Source organism: Helianthus annuus, chromosome 16, assembly GCF_002127325.2.
Source record: "Helianthus annuus cultivar XRQ/B chromosome 16, HanXRQr2.0-SUNRISE, whole genome shotgun sequence".
NCBI classification, from domain to species: Eukaryota; Viridiplantae; Streptophyta; class Magnoliopsida; order Asterales; family Asteraceae; genus Helianthus; species Helianthus annuus.
Genome location: NC_035448.2, coordinates 48778023 through 48792271, shown reverse-complemented (window position 1 = coordinate 48792271; position 14249 = coordinate 48778023). Strand labels below are relative to the sequence as shown.

Here is a 14249-nt window from a genome sequence, read left to right as displayed (position 1 = left end):
ATTTACATCACAATGGGTTCTCTCGAATACCCCTTCGATATCACTTAGCCATCTTTGGCACACTATTGGGTCAACCTCCCCATTGTATATCGGTGGTTTACAAGCCATGAATTCCTTGTATGAACAAGGTTTCCGTCCTCCATGTTTTTCCTTTTCAAGTTTTGAGTCGTCTTCTAATTTCTTGATTCTATCTTCTACCATTGATAGAACTGTGTTTTGAATTCTATCAATGAAGCCTGTCAGACTGTTTTCGATTGCCTTTCCAACCTCTTCGGCAATCGCCTCTCTGACTTGTTCGGTGACTCTTGGCACCGCATCATCATTACCTTTATCAGCCATCTTCGTTTCTGAAATGTTTACACAAGTTGTTAAAACATTCCATTTATAACACATGTTGTTCTTGTTTGATTCTATCAAGTTCATAACTTGATTTAGTCGTTCTTGCTTTTGATTCAATCAAGTTCACAACTTGATTTGATCATTCTTGCTGTTGATTCAATCAAGTTCACAACTTGATTTGATCGTTCTTGCTGTTGATTCAATCAAGTTCACAACTTGATTTGATCGTTCTTGCTGTTGATTCAATCAAGTTCACAACTTGATTTGATCGTTCTTGCTGTTGATTCAATCAAGTTCACAACTTGGTTCAATCGTTCTTGCTGTTGATTGAGCTTACTTGCTCTTTTCATGCATATTTGTTCATTTCTCATTCTTTACGTAATATAAAATTTATTAACTGAAATTAGTTCTTACCGGATGGTCGATCAAGCTTGAACCGAACACTTATTGACAACCTGAGGCTCTGATTACCAACTTGTTACACCCTTATATTTATACTAGAATTAATAGCTAATTTATACCAAAAGATAATAGTTCAACATAAGTTTCAAAAATGTTACACTTCTTAGTCAACTAAGGACTAAGATAGAACGTACTAAGTGTATTTAATAAATTTGTTTACAACCCAAGAACAAAATTAAAACAAGATCAAACATAGCGGAAGCTTCAAAGTGGAGTGTTCGGTTCATCATCAAGTCGCTTGATCGCCATCCATGAGACCACCTAATTACCTATGAATCAACAAATAAGTCATTAGCTATGATGTTTATGAATGATAAGATTTCAAGGTTTAACTTCACTTTGAAACAACAAAAGTATAAAAGTTTTCCAGGCTCCACCGTAATTTACGGTGCCACCGTAAATTACGGTGAGTGCTGGAAATCCTTGGATCTACCGTAACACAGTAGAAAACTACCGTAAAACATTGGTCTCTACCGTAATTTACGGTGACACCGTAAATTACGGTAGCACCTGGGAATCCATGTTTTTGTTTGGTTTGAGCAATTCAACCAAAATCCCAACTCTCGGGTTTCAACATTCTGCATCATCAATGTAGTAAAATCTGATATTTCTAGTACGTCATAATATGACCTCTACATACATCAATTTATCATGTTTGGAATGTACGTCATGTTTTACTTGATTATTTGACCCGTTTGGCTTGTCTACGGAATTCCTTCCATTATGACAACTACCAACGAGTTTAGTTCGTTATTCAAACAAGTATTCAATACAACAATACTTTCGCTTCAATTCAAAATAACTAGTAACTTTGATAACCAACTACAATAGTCTAATTTCACATAATGTAACGAGTCATGTTACATACCTTAGTGCACGCCCTTCAAACGAGAATCACCACCGGCTTGCCCGCTCGACGTCCCGGTATCTTGTCCTATAGAGTTCATTTACAAGACATGTTTAGAACCCTCTTTAGGCATCATTTCGCATCATATACCGAAACATCTTAATTAGGCGTTAAGGCTTCAAATTTCTATTTATCAGCCTTCTTTGAGGCATTTCAACAAACACCTTGAGGGCAGAATTTCTAATTTATTCATATTCATGTTTATGGATTGCTTAGTAGTTAACTTAACTTCAATTAAGCCATCATATATCATGTAAACATCACATCTTTTCTGGAACTATCTTCTAAGGTCGAATTTTACTAGTATAACCACTAAGAACCCTAGAATTCATCATCATCTTGTAAAACCCACAACCCACCTTCAAGGTGTTCATGGAGTTTTCTGAATTTGGTCATGATTTCACATGTAATTGGTTGAGTCTAACCTCTAAACACCAAATAGATTCTAAACTAACCAAATAACACTCATGCAACATCAATTTTCCAGATTTCACTACATCATGAGAAATTCAAACAAAGAATTAACACAGGTTTTTACATACCTTGGAATCCTCTCGTGATGAGGATCACTAATCTATGTTTAGATTTCGTTTTTGATCAGATTTGAGCTTTCAATTTGATGTTTTTGTGAGTTTAGGGTTTTGGAATGGGGGTGTCGCCCCCTTCTTCTGTTCTGATCGACCAACACTCCAAATTTTGGAGTGTTTGGTTACTAATTGTTATTTAGTTCTAACTTTTGACAATTCCAGCCCCTCAACTTTGTTCTACACATTATTTAATAGGCTTTAACCTTCCATGAGTTATTTCTAGTCTATCAACTAACTAGGTTAAAAGTTTCTAGTTAGTAAACTCCCGTTTATTAATAATTTATAATTTTAACATAAAGTTTTATATTTTCGGGGTGTTACAGAAAATCGTCGCAAAATACTCGAAGTGTGTCGCGGATCGAGCAGGAGGCAACCTGATCGAACAGGCCAGCCGATCGGCTAGCATCTTGCCAGCCGATCGAGCAGCCTACTCGATCGGAGCTCCTGGCCGATCGGCTGACACTTTCCTCTTTTGGAGCCTATAAATAGGGCTGTCATTGTCATACTTTCCATTTTTGGAAAGCTCTGACCGAACCAGCTATCTTCTTCACCTTTTCTCAGATTTCTCTCAATCCCGGTAAGTTTTCACTCTAATTCTTGTACGATCTTGATCATTACTTGATTCTACACCTTTCTATCTTTCAAAACTTGGATTCTAACCGTGAAATCACCAAGATCTAAGTGTTCTTGGGTGATGTCATCATGGTGTTCTTGAAGAACATCATGTTTTGGCCTCATTCCACTATGATTAGCTTAGATCTAACCGATTTCCACATAATAGGTTAAGATCTATCAAAGATCTAAACATCCACAAGTTGTGAAGGATTGAAAGAAGGAATTCCAACTTTCTTTCAACTCTTTTACACTCAATGCCTTCAAATCAATAGAAACGGAGCCTGAACCGGCTAACTAATCATTCAAATAGTTAAAAGGTTCAAGATTTGGGTTCTATGAACAAGGGTCACCGATTTTGGGTTAAACTCTAAACCGACATTCCGAACCGTTCACCGGCCGGACTTGGGTGATTCCTGTTCGAGCCAAGGAAACAAGTAGGAACGGAGGTTATCATAGTTCAACACGTTGTCAAGATACCTTGAAAGAATGACAAATAAATAAACAGCCAAGTGTTAGACGAAAGGCCGACCAGGTCAGAAATGTTGGCCGAACGGCTAGGCTGTTCGAACAGCCCAGCCGATCGGACATGCCATCCGATCGACCTGGCCAGCCGATCGGCTAGCACAAGGTCCCAAACTTTTCCAAACTTTTGAAGTATAGTATTGACGAAGTAATGTTCGATCGGATAGGTCACCCGATTGGTAAACATTACTGTTCGGATCATGAGATACTATGCTTCAACACTTAATCGTTTTCACAACTCGTTCGTAGTAGGGAATGCCAGCCGATCGAACAGACTGTTCGATCGAGTGACATTCAGTTGAGGACTAACCTTGAAGCTCCTAGCCGATCAAGTGAGCTAGCCGATCGAGTGAGCTAGCCGATCGAACGAACCGTTCGATCGATCGACTTGAAAGGTAGGAACACTTCAGTGTTCTCAAATACTGCAACAAAAACTTCAAAAGTTCAAATCCTCAAACACAAACACACCAGAGGAAGAAACAATCCACTCGAATGGTCCAGCCGATCGAGCCAACCGGCCGATCGAACAGGACTGTCCAATCGGATATACCAGCCGATCGAACCTGCCGTTCGATCGAACCTGCCGTTCGATCGACCAGCCCATTCGATCCATCCAAACTTGTTTACTTTTCCGCATTACTTATCGTTATGCTATCGAACTATTCAGGCTAATCTTACTCTCAGTACTCCCTTCAATCCATAATCAATCACTGTGAGTATACTCGATCCCTTTTTGCTTTTAGCACTTTTGAGTGTTACATACGTTACTTATCAAATCACAATCAAACACAAACTATTTGAACGCTAACTGAATGCATGTGCTATTTGACTAAATGAATGTTGTTTATTAGGTTTACACGTGGGGTGCTATCTACCTGCCTTAGCAACATAGTACTATAGTTTGGACTCAGCACCCGTTCACACGGGGGTTGTTAAGGACAATTACTTGCATGGATTACGGTGGTAATCATGTATTGCGAACCGTCTCGGACGGTCAACCCGCAGTCGTTGGTATCGATGGTTCCATGTCGATAATTAACATGCATCGTTTTCCTCTGTGTACGTGCCTGGTTATACGTAAACTATTCGAACTCTATATGCTATTATCAAACTTGTGTGCTCACCTTTACATTATATGTATTGACTTTATTTTAACGTATGTGACAGGTGCTTAAGTTGCTAGGATGCTTAGGCGCGTGGTGATGAAATCGAGGCTCGGGAGTCTAGAAATAATAAACATTCGTCTGTAATAATTAAATCTGAGTTGTCGAAACGGAATTACTTGTCTTGTTGCTTTCTATGATAACTAGTTATTTATTTGGGACACGGTATGGGACGTGTCATTAAACTGAATTTGTATGATAGTTGTTGTGGAAACTTCTGGACAATCTGTTTCGCTCAGTGCCGCGCCCCGATGATACCGCCATCGGTTGGGGTGTGACAATTTGCCCGGTAAATATATTCCAAAAAGAAACGTGTTACATGTTTTAGAGGGGCATACCCCCGAGACTCCTAAAGAGAACACCCCAAAACAAGCTTTGAAACCTCACAAAAGAGAAAGTTTTATAGAACCCGACTCGCCTATTAAAAGAAAGATAACTAAGTAGGATAGAATAAAACTAGCTACCACTAGTGGTGCACAAATCGGGTTTTTTTTTTTTTAAAAATCGGTTCCGGGTATGGAACCGGGTTCGGGTAGGATCGGGTTTTACAAAATCGGGTTTTTTTTAAAATCGGGTTTTTTTAAAAATCGGGTCGGGTCCGGGTTTTCTACCAAAAATGTATACCCTATATACCCGGGTTCGGGTAGGGTTCGGGTCGGGTTTTATAAAACCCGGGTATTATAATACCCTATTTCCGGGTTCGGGTATTCATCGGGTAGGGTTCGGGTATGCATCGGGTTAGAAAAAAACCCGCACCGGGTATTAAAATAACCCGACCGGGTATTAATGCTTCTTTATATGTTTTAGTGGATGGTGCCTATTGAAATTTTAATCACATTTCTAAATTTAAATTCGATAGTGTTAGATCGAAGGAATAGTCCTGATTTGAATCCTTTTGGATTACATAAACAACAATATATTTTATTTGCTATGTTATGTTTTAACCAAGTTCCATCAATTTTTCATTTTTTTTGTATTAGACAAACATCAATCGATCTTTCCAGCAAATAGAGGGGAATAATGACCAAATACTTCAAATATCATTAGAAACCTAATAATTAAACAAGATTACATCAAAGTGCATACATAATTTTGTTAAATCATAAGAACTAGAAATCTTAACGCTTGAAAACATAGATAAAATAACATAGATAAAAAACATAGATAAAAAAAATAGCTATATAACCGTGTATAAAAAAACCCAGTTCCGGGTATTTATAAAACCCGGTTCCGGGTATTTATAAAAACCGGGTTTCGGGTATAAACCAGGTATAAAAAAACCCGGTTCCGAGTTCGGGTTTTAGATCAAATATGAATGCCCGGTCCCTACCCTATGGGTAGGGTCGGGTTCGTTCAGGTATAGAAAACCCGGTTTTTAAAATACCCAATTCCGGGTTTTTATTCCGGGTTCGAGTTTGGGTTTTTTGTGCACCACTAGCTACCACTAGAAAAACATTAATAAAACCCACTACAAATACATAATACTAAAAACCCACTATAAAACAACCCAAAAAATTGGGCCTTCACAAAAAGAGCCCAGCATAGACATGGGCCTTCAGCTGTAACAAGCAGTCAAATCGGGCCTGAGGGAGCAAGAGGCCAGCGTAGAAACAGAGGAGCCCACACCAAGCCCACAAGAATATTATAGCATATTTAATTCTTTCTTATAAATGAATGTTGAAAAATATGTTAACTTCTTGTGAATTAACCATATTACCTCGTTTACTAAAAAGTTAAAAAAAGGCCTCTCCTTTCCTGATCAATCCTCATTTGAACGATTTCCTCACTAGGTCACGACTGCCTTCATTTTGACAGTGGATCATTGTTTGGCGTCATGCGTTTTGGCTCAGGATTGGAAAAGTCGTCAATAAGTTCGAGAACTAGAACATGTCGGAGACCAATATCGCAGAGGAGATCAAAACAAACTCGTACTTATGGGTCACTTGTAGATCGAACTTCAATGCTTTAAACTGGGAAAGGTGATGCGAGTTCAATGTTGGAGATGTGATAGTGTAATGTTTTTCCTTTTCCTTTCCTTGTATGTTTTGGGTTTTTAGCTTCTTGCTGACCCGGATTCTATAATTTTTATAGAAATTTTGGCCATTAAAAGAACTGCCTTCATTTACTCCATCAACCGTTAAGAAGTGAAACATAACTGTGCTCGTCATTGTTCCCTCTTACGGGCATTAATAAAGTTGGTTTTATTATTTACATTTTTATCGAATATTTACTTTTCTATTGGTGATTCGTTGATATGATCATTGACATAGTGATTTTTTTGTCAGTAAAAATAAACTTTGTAATGGTGAAAAAAAAAAAACGCTTTATCCACTTGATAGATATTTTGTGTCATCTTACGCATAAAAGAAGAAAATAGACATGCATATGAGATTGATCATTTTAGAAACAAACACTTCCCAATTACAACTCAACAATCAACAAATAAGAGCTACATTGTCATTAATGAATTAAAAGGTCAAACCTAAATTAGCTTAGGTCAACTGTCACACATGTTCACACTTCAACATCTACAACAAAAACTCAAGATCAAAAGACACAAAATGGTGACCTTTGCACACGTCTTCCATTTCAATCATCATCCTAATCATGACGGGCTTGGGATCTTTTCAAGCACATGCAAAGCCTCTTTCATCGAAGGTCGCTTGTGTGGGACCAATGATGCACAACTAAACCCTAATTCAAAACATCTCAAAATAGAATCTTTTGTACCATGCATGTCCATACTAGTTATAAACTGGTCAGTTACCCTTAGAATATTGGTCTCCATGTCAGCGATCGTCAAGTTCGTGTTCCACATAGCTAACTCTTTATCTGAAAAGCCCTTTCCCGAAAAAAGTTCAAGCAAAATAATCCCAAACGCATAAACGTCCCACTTGGGGTTAGATTTAAAGGTTTTCAATGACTCAGGTGCTTGATAATGATGACGATGAAGATGATCACGACACATTATTGTGTCGTTGCGTGATTTGTCGCATGCATAATTGGTTTTACCTGATATCAACCACTCTAATCCAAAATCACTGATCACAGGATCCATTTCAGATGTCAAAAGGATGTTGTTAGGGTTCATATTACCATGAACATGTTTTTTCTCATGAATGTAAGATAGTCCCTTGGCTATCCCTTTTGCTATCTTGAGCCGCACCTCAAAAGATAATGTATGACATGAAGACGATCCAACCTTTTCTGAAATCAATAAAAATACAAATACACACATGACACATGCGAACAATATTTTGTACGTAAGTGTGGTTTTTGAAAGTGAAGATTCAAAAAGGGGGTAGTGGGGTGGGGACTTAGCAACATGGGGTAGTATGTAGGATTCAAAAATGTTTTGGCTTATTATATGTTTTTATATGTATGGAGATAAGGTGAATTCGCGAAACACTATCAACTTAGTACCACAAATTAACGAAAGCAAATATTTTTTTTGGAATTTTCTTATATGGATATAAGAATACAACTTTTTGTTTTCCAAATATATTCATAATTTTTTTATTTCTTGAAATGATCGATGTATAGTTTTATGCTCCTCGAATCATTGGCGCAATTTTGAAGGGGCTGGGAGGGGCGCCCGACCCCTCGGAACTTTTCCCTCAGTAGTGTTATATATATAGTTTTCGTATAGAAATTTTTGGGTATATACGTTTTCGACCCTCTGGTTCTGTAGAATTTTTTTGCTATATACGTTTTCGACCCCCCTGTCGAAAACGTCAAGCTTCGCCTCTAACTCGAATGAGGAAAAAATATAGCCCAAACACTTAAAAAGGAAAATATTAGTTTTTTAATAATTTTTAATACCAATTCTATATATATTATTCTATAATTTAAAAAAATATATATATATGTTAAACTGTCGTTATGACATAGTCTCATTTTTCAAACACCCATATTTATGTACAAATTTATTTAAGTGTATATATGTTAAACTGTCGTAACATGCGCAGAAAAAAAACAAAGTATAGGGTGAGAATTAGATGTACCGTAAGCAGCGCCGGCCAAGTTTCCACCGGATACATAATCATATATCACAAGCTTCTCTTCTTCCCCCCAATAAAACCCCCGAACCTTCACCAAATTCCGGTGTCGAATGTAGGATTTAAGCTCCAAGTTTAACTCACAAAAGAACACAGGTAATGTATAGTGATGAATATGTAGAAGAACGAGACTTGCAAAAGAAAAGATGGAAGAGACTTGCTTTTATTCAATAAACAAAAGAGCTATAAATAGCCTTATACACATCACGTGGGAAACAATAAAATAGCAACTGAAACTAAAGACTAGGCTCAACCTATGACCTATTCTATCCTTCTAACGTACACTTTCTCAACTGCATATCCATAGAATTCGGTCAACCTAAACACGAAGTCAAACTAGTAACAATTATTAAATAAACACTAAAATATAAAACCAATTACTTCAATTCTTCAGCCACGTGACAATTTCCTTATTCCTTCAACCATGCAAACTAAACACTACCACATGCTCCATGCTGACCCATTAGACTAAAACACTTCTGACCCAGTTAAGCCCACAACCCATGTCAAGATTATCCAACAATCACCCCCATAATCTTGACATCGACCCGTTTCTTCAAAGCAATGTCGGTTCATCTTCGTCTCGAATCAAATTCGCTTCTTCTTCTTTTGTTTCCTTCTTAGGACACTCGCTCGCATAATGTCCGTATTCTTGACAATTATAACATTTGATGTTTCGCTTGTCTCTATACCAACCTTGATCCTTTCGGTCTTCATTGCTTTGGAACCGACCACCTCGACCTCTACCATAACCGCGACCTCTACCTTGACCACGACCACGTCCTTGTCCGGGTTGATCAAAATCACCCCGCCTAGTTCTTTCCTCCCAATCTTCCTTTGTAAGCAATAATTGGCCTTGATCATTTTCTTCGTCATCATGGGATTTAAGCCTTTCTTCGTACGTCTTCAATCGCCCGACCGCCTCTTCAAACGGCATCGTATCGACATCCGAGTACTGCTCAATAGACGCCACGATCTGCATATATTTCCTAGGAACGGAATTTAACAACTTTCTTACCATAGTTGCGTCTTCAAGAGTCGATCCTAAGTTCTTGAACTTCGCTTCAATCCCGCTTATCTTTCCCGCATACTCGTCTAGTGTCTCACTCTCCTTCATTTTTAGCTTTTCCAAATCGCTTCTTAAAATCGATAGCCGAGCTTTCTGAACTCTATCAGCCCCTAGATAACGAACCTTGATTGAATCCCACACGTCCTTTGCGTACTTGTGTTTTGCGACCAGAAGCAAAACATCCTCCGGTAAAGACTGAAAAATTATAGCTTTAGTTGTGTAATTTTTCTTGTCTTCCACAGTAGCTCCAGTGACCGGATCTATCGCCTCCCAAAGACCGTTCGCCCGTAGGATTGTTTCGACCAAAATCGCCCACGAAGTGTAATTTGTGTCCGTCAATTTCGGACATTGCAACGATATGCTACTGCTACCTTGGCTACTTACGGGTACAATCGTATTACCTTCTTCCGTTTTCTTATCACCGGCCATTTTCTTTACCTGCCAAATAATCAACAAACAAAATAAAACTAATAATGTTTATATCTTTTCCTTTTTTTTTCTCGTACAGCAACACCACAATACTACTTTCTTTTTTTTCCTTTCACTTTTCAACCAAAACAAACACCCCTCAAACCTCTTTCAATTCACACAGAATTTTCTTTCTCTTTATCACACAGATCTCTCCTCCTTTTTTTTCTTCAATAAACACACAACCCACACACAGCAAGTTGAAGCTTCCGATCACACAGATCTACTTTTCTTGATTCACACAGAATCCCCAAGATCACACAGATCTATTTCTTTTCAAATCGTCGAAGCACACAGCCACACACCTTCACACAGATTTTCGGTGTTTTCTTCTTCACATGAACACGGCTCACACAGTGCCTTGTTCGACTCTCTCTACGGTTCACGAAGAACCCTTCTCGATCCCTGGTATGAGCCGAAGCTCTGATACCAAATGTAGGATTTAAGCTCCAAGTTTAACTCACAAAAGAACACAGGTAATGTATAGTGATGAATATGTAGAAGAACGAGACTTGCAAAAGAAAAGATGGAAGAGACTTGCTTTTATTCAATAAACAAAAGAGCTATAAATAGCCTTATACACATCACGTGGGAAACAATAAAATAGCAACTGAAACTAAAGACTAGGCTCAACCTATGACCTATTCTATCCTTCTAACGTACACTTTCTCAACTGCATATCCATAGAATTCGGTCAACCTAAACACGAAGTCAAACTAGTAACAATTATTAAATAAACACTAAAATATAAAACCAATTACTTCAATTCTTCAGCCACGTGACAATTTCCTTATTCCTTCAACCATGCAAACTAAACACTACCACATGCTCCATGCTGACCCATTAGACTAAAACACTTCTGACCCAGTTAAGCCCACAACCCATGTCAAGATTATCCAACAAAGCTTACCCATAGCCCTAACAATCTTCTCAAAATCCTTCATTTTCTCGACTCTACACTCTGCCAACCTTCGAACAGCAAATGCCACCCCTGCATCACCACCCACCACAGCTTTATACACTATGCTCCCACCGCTTGAACCCAGTATATACGCTGACGCCTTCAGTAACGTCTCCATTTCGAGCTCCGTTTCTCCATCCACCATAACCAAACATTTATTTTCCTGGTCGTTTTTTACGGGTTCAAATCCTGTAAGATACAAACATAAAAGTATTTAAAAGTAGATTAGTTTAACGGTAAAAATTTTTTTAAAATGATTTGCCTTTTAAGTTTTTAATGTAATTGTCATGTTATTCCTTTCTCACATGTGCATTTAGCATAGAGGGTAGTTTAGCCTCACCAAAAAAATTAAAACTTTACCTACGGATTCGGATAACGTTTCCGTATCTGATGATTCTTCCACGGTTCCACAGCCGAAGCAGGAGCAAGCTCTAGATTCATCAAACCCGACGGCTACGAATTCTTTCGGGTTTTGATTCATCTTCCTCTTCTTCCGGAATTGATACGCGTGAAAGAAAACAACAACTAGTATCACTACAGCAGCAACATCTCCGACCACAATAGCTACTATCTTCCATGAATTCACTTTCCGGCCACTCTGTTTATCCGGCTCTCCGACGTACTTCGGAATCGCTGCAATCGCAGGAGTAGCAAAACTGTCTAAAGTAACATTCGGAGGAAACGAATGTGTTGAAGGAACTGTGCATGTTTTCATTAGTGGTTTCCCACACAAATCTGCATTTCCCGCGAAATACTCGGTTTTCTGATTAGACAACGAATGTGGGATTTCGCCGGTGAAGCTGTTAAACGAGAGGTCAACGACAGCGTTTGCCGGAATTTGCTCTGCGAATTCCGGAAACACAGAGCCAGAAAGTTTATTGTGGGAGAGATTCAAGTAATTCAAACTTTCTCCACCGAATAGAAGAGGTAACGCACCACTAAACGAGTTGGAACTTAAATCCAAAACGTTTACAGAATCAAACCCGGCGGGAATCCCGCCGGTTAAATAATTATTTGAAAGATTAAGAACGCGAAGACTTCGAAATGCAGTAAAAACCGAAATGGGAAGAGTTCCGTTGAGTGAATTGTTGGAGAGATTAAGAACACGAAGTCGTTTAAGACGGGCTAACTCGATTGGGATTGAACCGGAGAGGTGGGAGTTTGGTAATGATAAACCGGTGACTGGACCGGGTTTTGGGGAGCATGTGACGCCGGACCATGAACATGGGGTGGGGTCCGATTGGTTCCAGTTTTGGAGGAGTGAAGGCTGGTGGGATAGAGAGTGTTTGAAAGAAAGGAGTGTGATTCCTTCGAGATTGAGAGCAGAAATGGAAGGAAGGAACAGAAGAATGGAGAAGAAGAGGATAGAGTGAAGAAAGGGAGAGGTTGTAATCATGATGATATGATTGTTTAGAACCACAAGTAGCAAATATTGTTATATGTAGGAAGGCTTTGAGAGAGACAAAAATTGACTCCTGTAGATAGATAATAGTAAATACCTTTTTAGTTCTTATAATTTTAAATAAAAGATTGTATGTATATAATTTCAGCGAAGCTTGACCGAATGAAAGGGAGTCGAAAACGTATATACCAAAAAATTTCTATAGAACCAGGGGTCGAAAACTTTAGACCCAAAAATTTCTATACGAAAACTACATATATAACACTACTGAGCGAAAAGTTCGAGAGGTCACCTCCCCCGCCTCTTCTATACTTTGCCCTTGTACAGTTTCCTCTTAAAACTTAAAAGTTGTATAGGTCGACTGGTGGAGTATATGAAAAACAATTAGTATTGTTATTTTAAAATTTACAACAAATCAAATTAAATAACTATCTATAAAACATTTTTTCATATTAGTTAGCTTAGTCCATTTTAATTAGAAGAATTAATAAATTATTTTTTCAAGATATATTAAAGATTTTAAATTAGTTCGATTCTACTTAGTACTTATATTCGCCATTTATAGAAATACAGATGCGTCTCTGAGAAATTCACATACCATGTTCGAGCTTGAAAAATGTGCCCTTCCGTAATGTTTTACTATTATTTAAAAAAAATCAAATTAGTATTGGGCTCAATAAACCTAATGGCAAGTGAGCTAAATTCTAAACCATAAAAAATAATTTGTAAATGGGCCTATATTGGAATTGGTATGTGTTTACTATTTAAAAAAATGGGTCAAGTTATTCTACAAAGTCTTCTAATTGTAAGAAGTGTAAGAAGGATTTATAGAGTGACAAGTGTCTAATAACCTAAAACTAAACCCACTACATCACCACCAAAAACCTAAACACCCCCCCCCCACCACCACCCAAAAAGCTAACCCCCCCCCCACCACCACCCAAAAAGCTAACCCCCCCCCCCAACCAAAAAACCTAAACCCCCCACCCCCCCCCCCGGCAAAAAAAAACAAAAAAAAACTATACCTCACAAAAAAACCTCCAAAAAACCTAAACCCCCCCCACCCCCACCCCCCAAAAACCTAAAATAAACCTAACACACCCCCCCCCCTAAAAACCTAAAAAAAATCTAAAAAAAACTAAACACCCACACCCACCCCCCACCCCCACCCAAAAACCTAAACCCACACCCCCACCCCCTCGGCAAAATATATATATATATATATATATATATATATATATATATATATATATATATATATATATATATATATATATATAGGGTAGGGTTCTAGAGTGAACAATGGTTAAGTTGTGAACAAAATGAACAAATCTTGACCCTTCATTTCTTAGATGATGAAATTTTATGGTAATCGCAATTTAGTAAATATTTTGTAAAATATAACCAGTAAATAAGGGGGATAGGGGCATTAATGTAAATGTATACTAAATCTAATTATGTAAATATCACAATCACAATCTCTCCCATAAAGATCGATCAGTGGTTTCATCATCTCTCTCATAAATCTAATTTTGTAAATATCACAATTTCTCTCTCATTGTCTCTAATCGACCATCTCCTCCATTTTAGGGTTCTTCATCAAAAATTGATCGGCAGTTTCAAGTTCATCATCTCTGTAATCGATCGGCCATCTCCTCCATTTTTTTGTGTTTTTATCAAATAAAAGAAGACAAAA

At 38.0% G+C, this 14249-nt stretch overlaps 1 protein-coding gene across 1 annotated transcript; it reads right to left on the bottom strand.

The window, feature by feature from the left end:
* Positions 1–6993: 6993 nt before the first annotated feature.
* On the bottom strand, positions 6994–12571 carry LOC110918790 (probable LRR receptor-like serine/threonine-protein kinase At4g37250). Its single transcript, XM_035985416.1, has 7 exons — positions 11512–12571; positions 11040–11340; positions 10655–10730; positions 9346–10160; positions 8933–8972; positions 8600–8813; positions 6994–7802 (listed from the first exon to the last, which is right to left on the bottom strand). The coding sequence occupies exons 1-7, from the start codon at positions 12545–12547 to the stop codon at positions 7201–7203; spliced, it is 3084 nt and encodes a 1027-aa protein (XP_035841309.1). The 5' UTR covers positions 12548–12571; the 3' UTR covers positions 6994–7200.
* Positions 12572–14249: the final 1678 nt, after the last annotated feature.

Excerpts from the sequence above, each read along its gene's own strand:
- LOC110918790 (XM_035985416.1), bottom strand. The coding sequence starts at position 12,547 with ATGATTACAACCTCTCCCTTTCTTCACTCTATCCTCTTCTTCTCCATT. Across the intron at positions 11,341-11,511 it reads AACGTTATCCGAATCCGTAG|GATTTGAACCCGTAAAAAAC; the intron begins GTAAAGTTTTAA and ends TGTATCTTACAG. Across the intron at positions 10,161-10,654 it reads TACATTACCTGTGTTCTTTT|GTAAAGAAAATGGCCGGTGA; the intron begins GTGAGTTAAACT and ends ATTATTTGGCAG.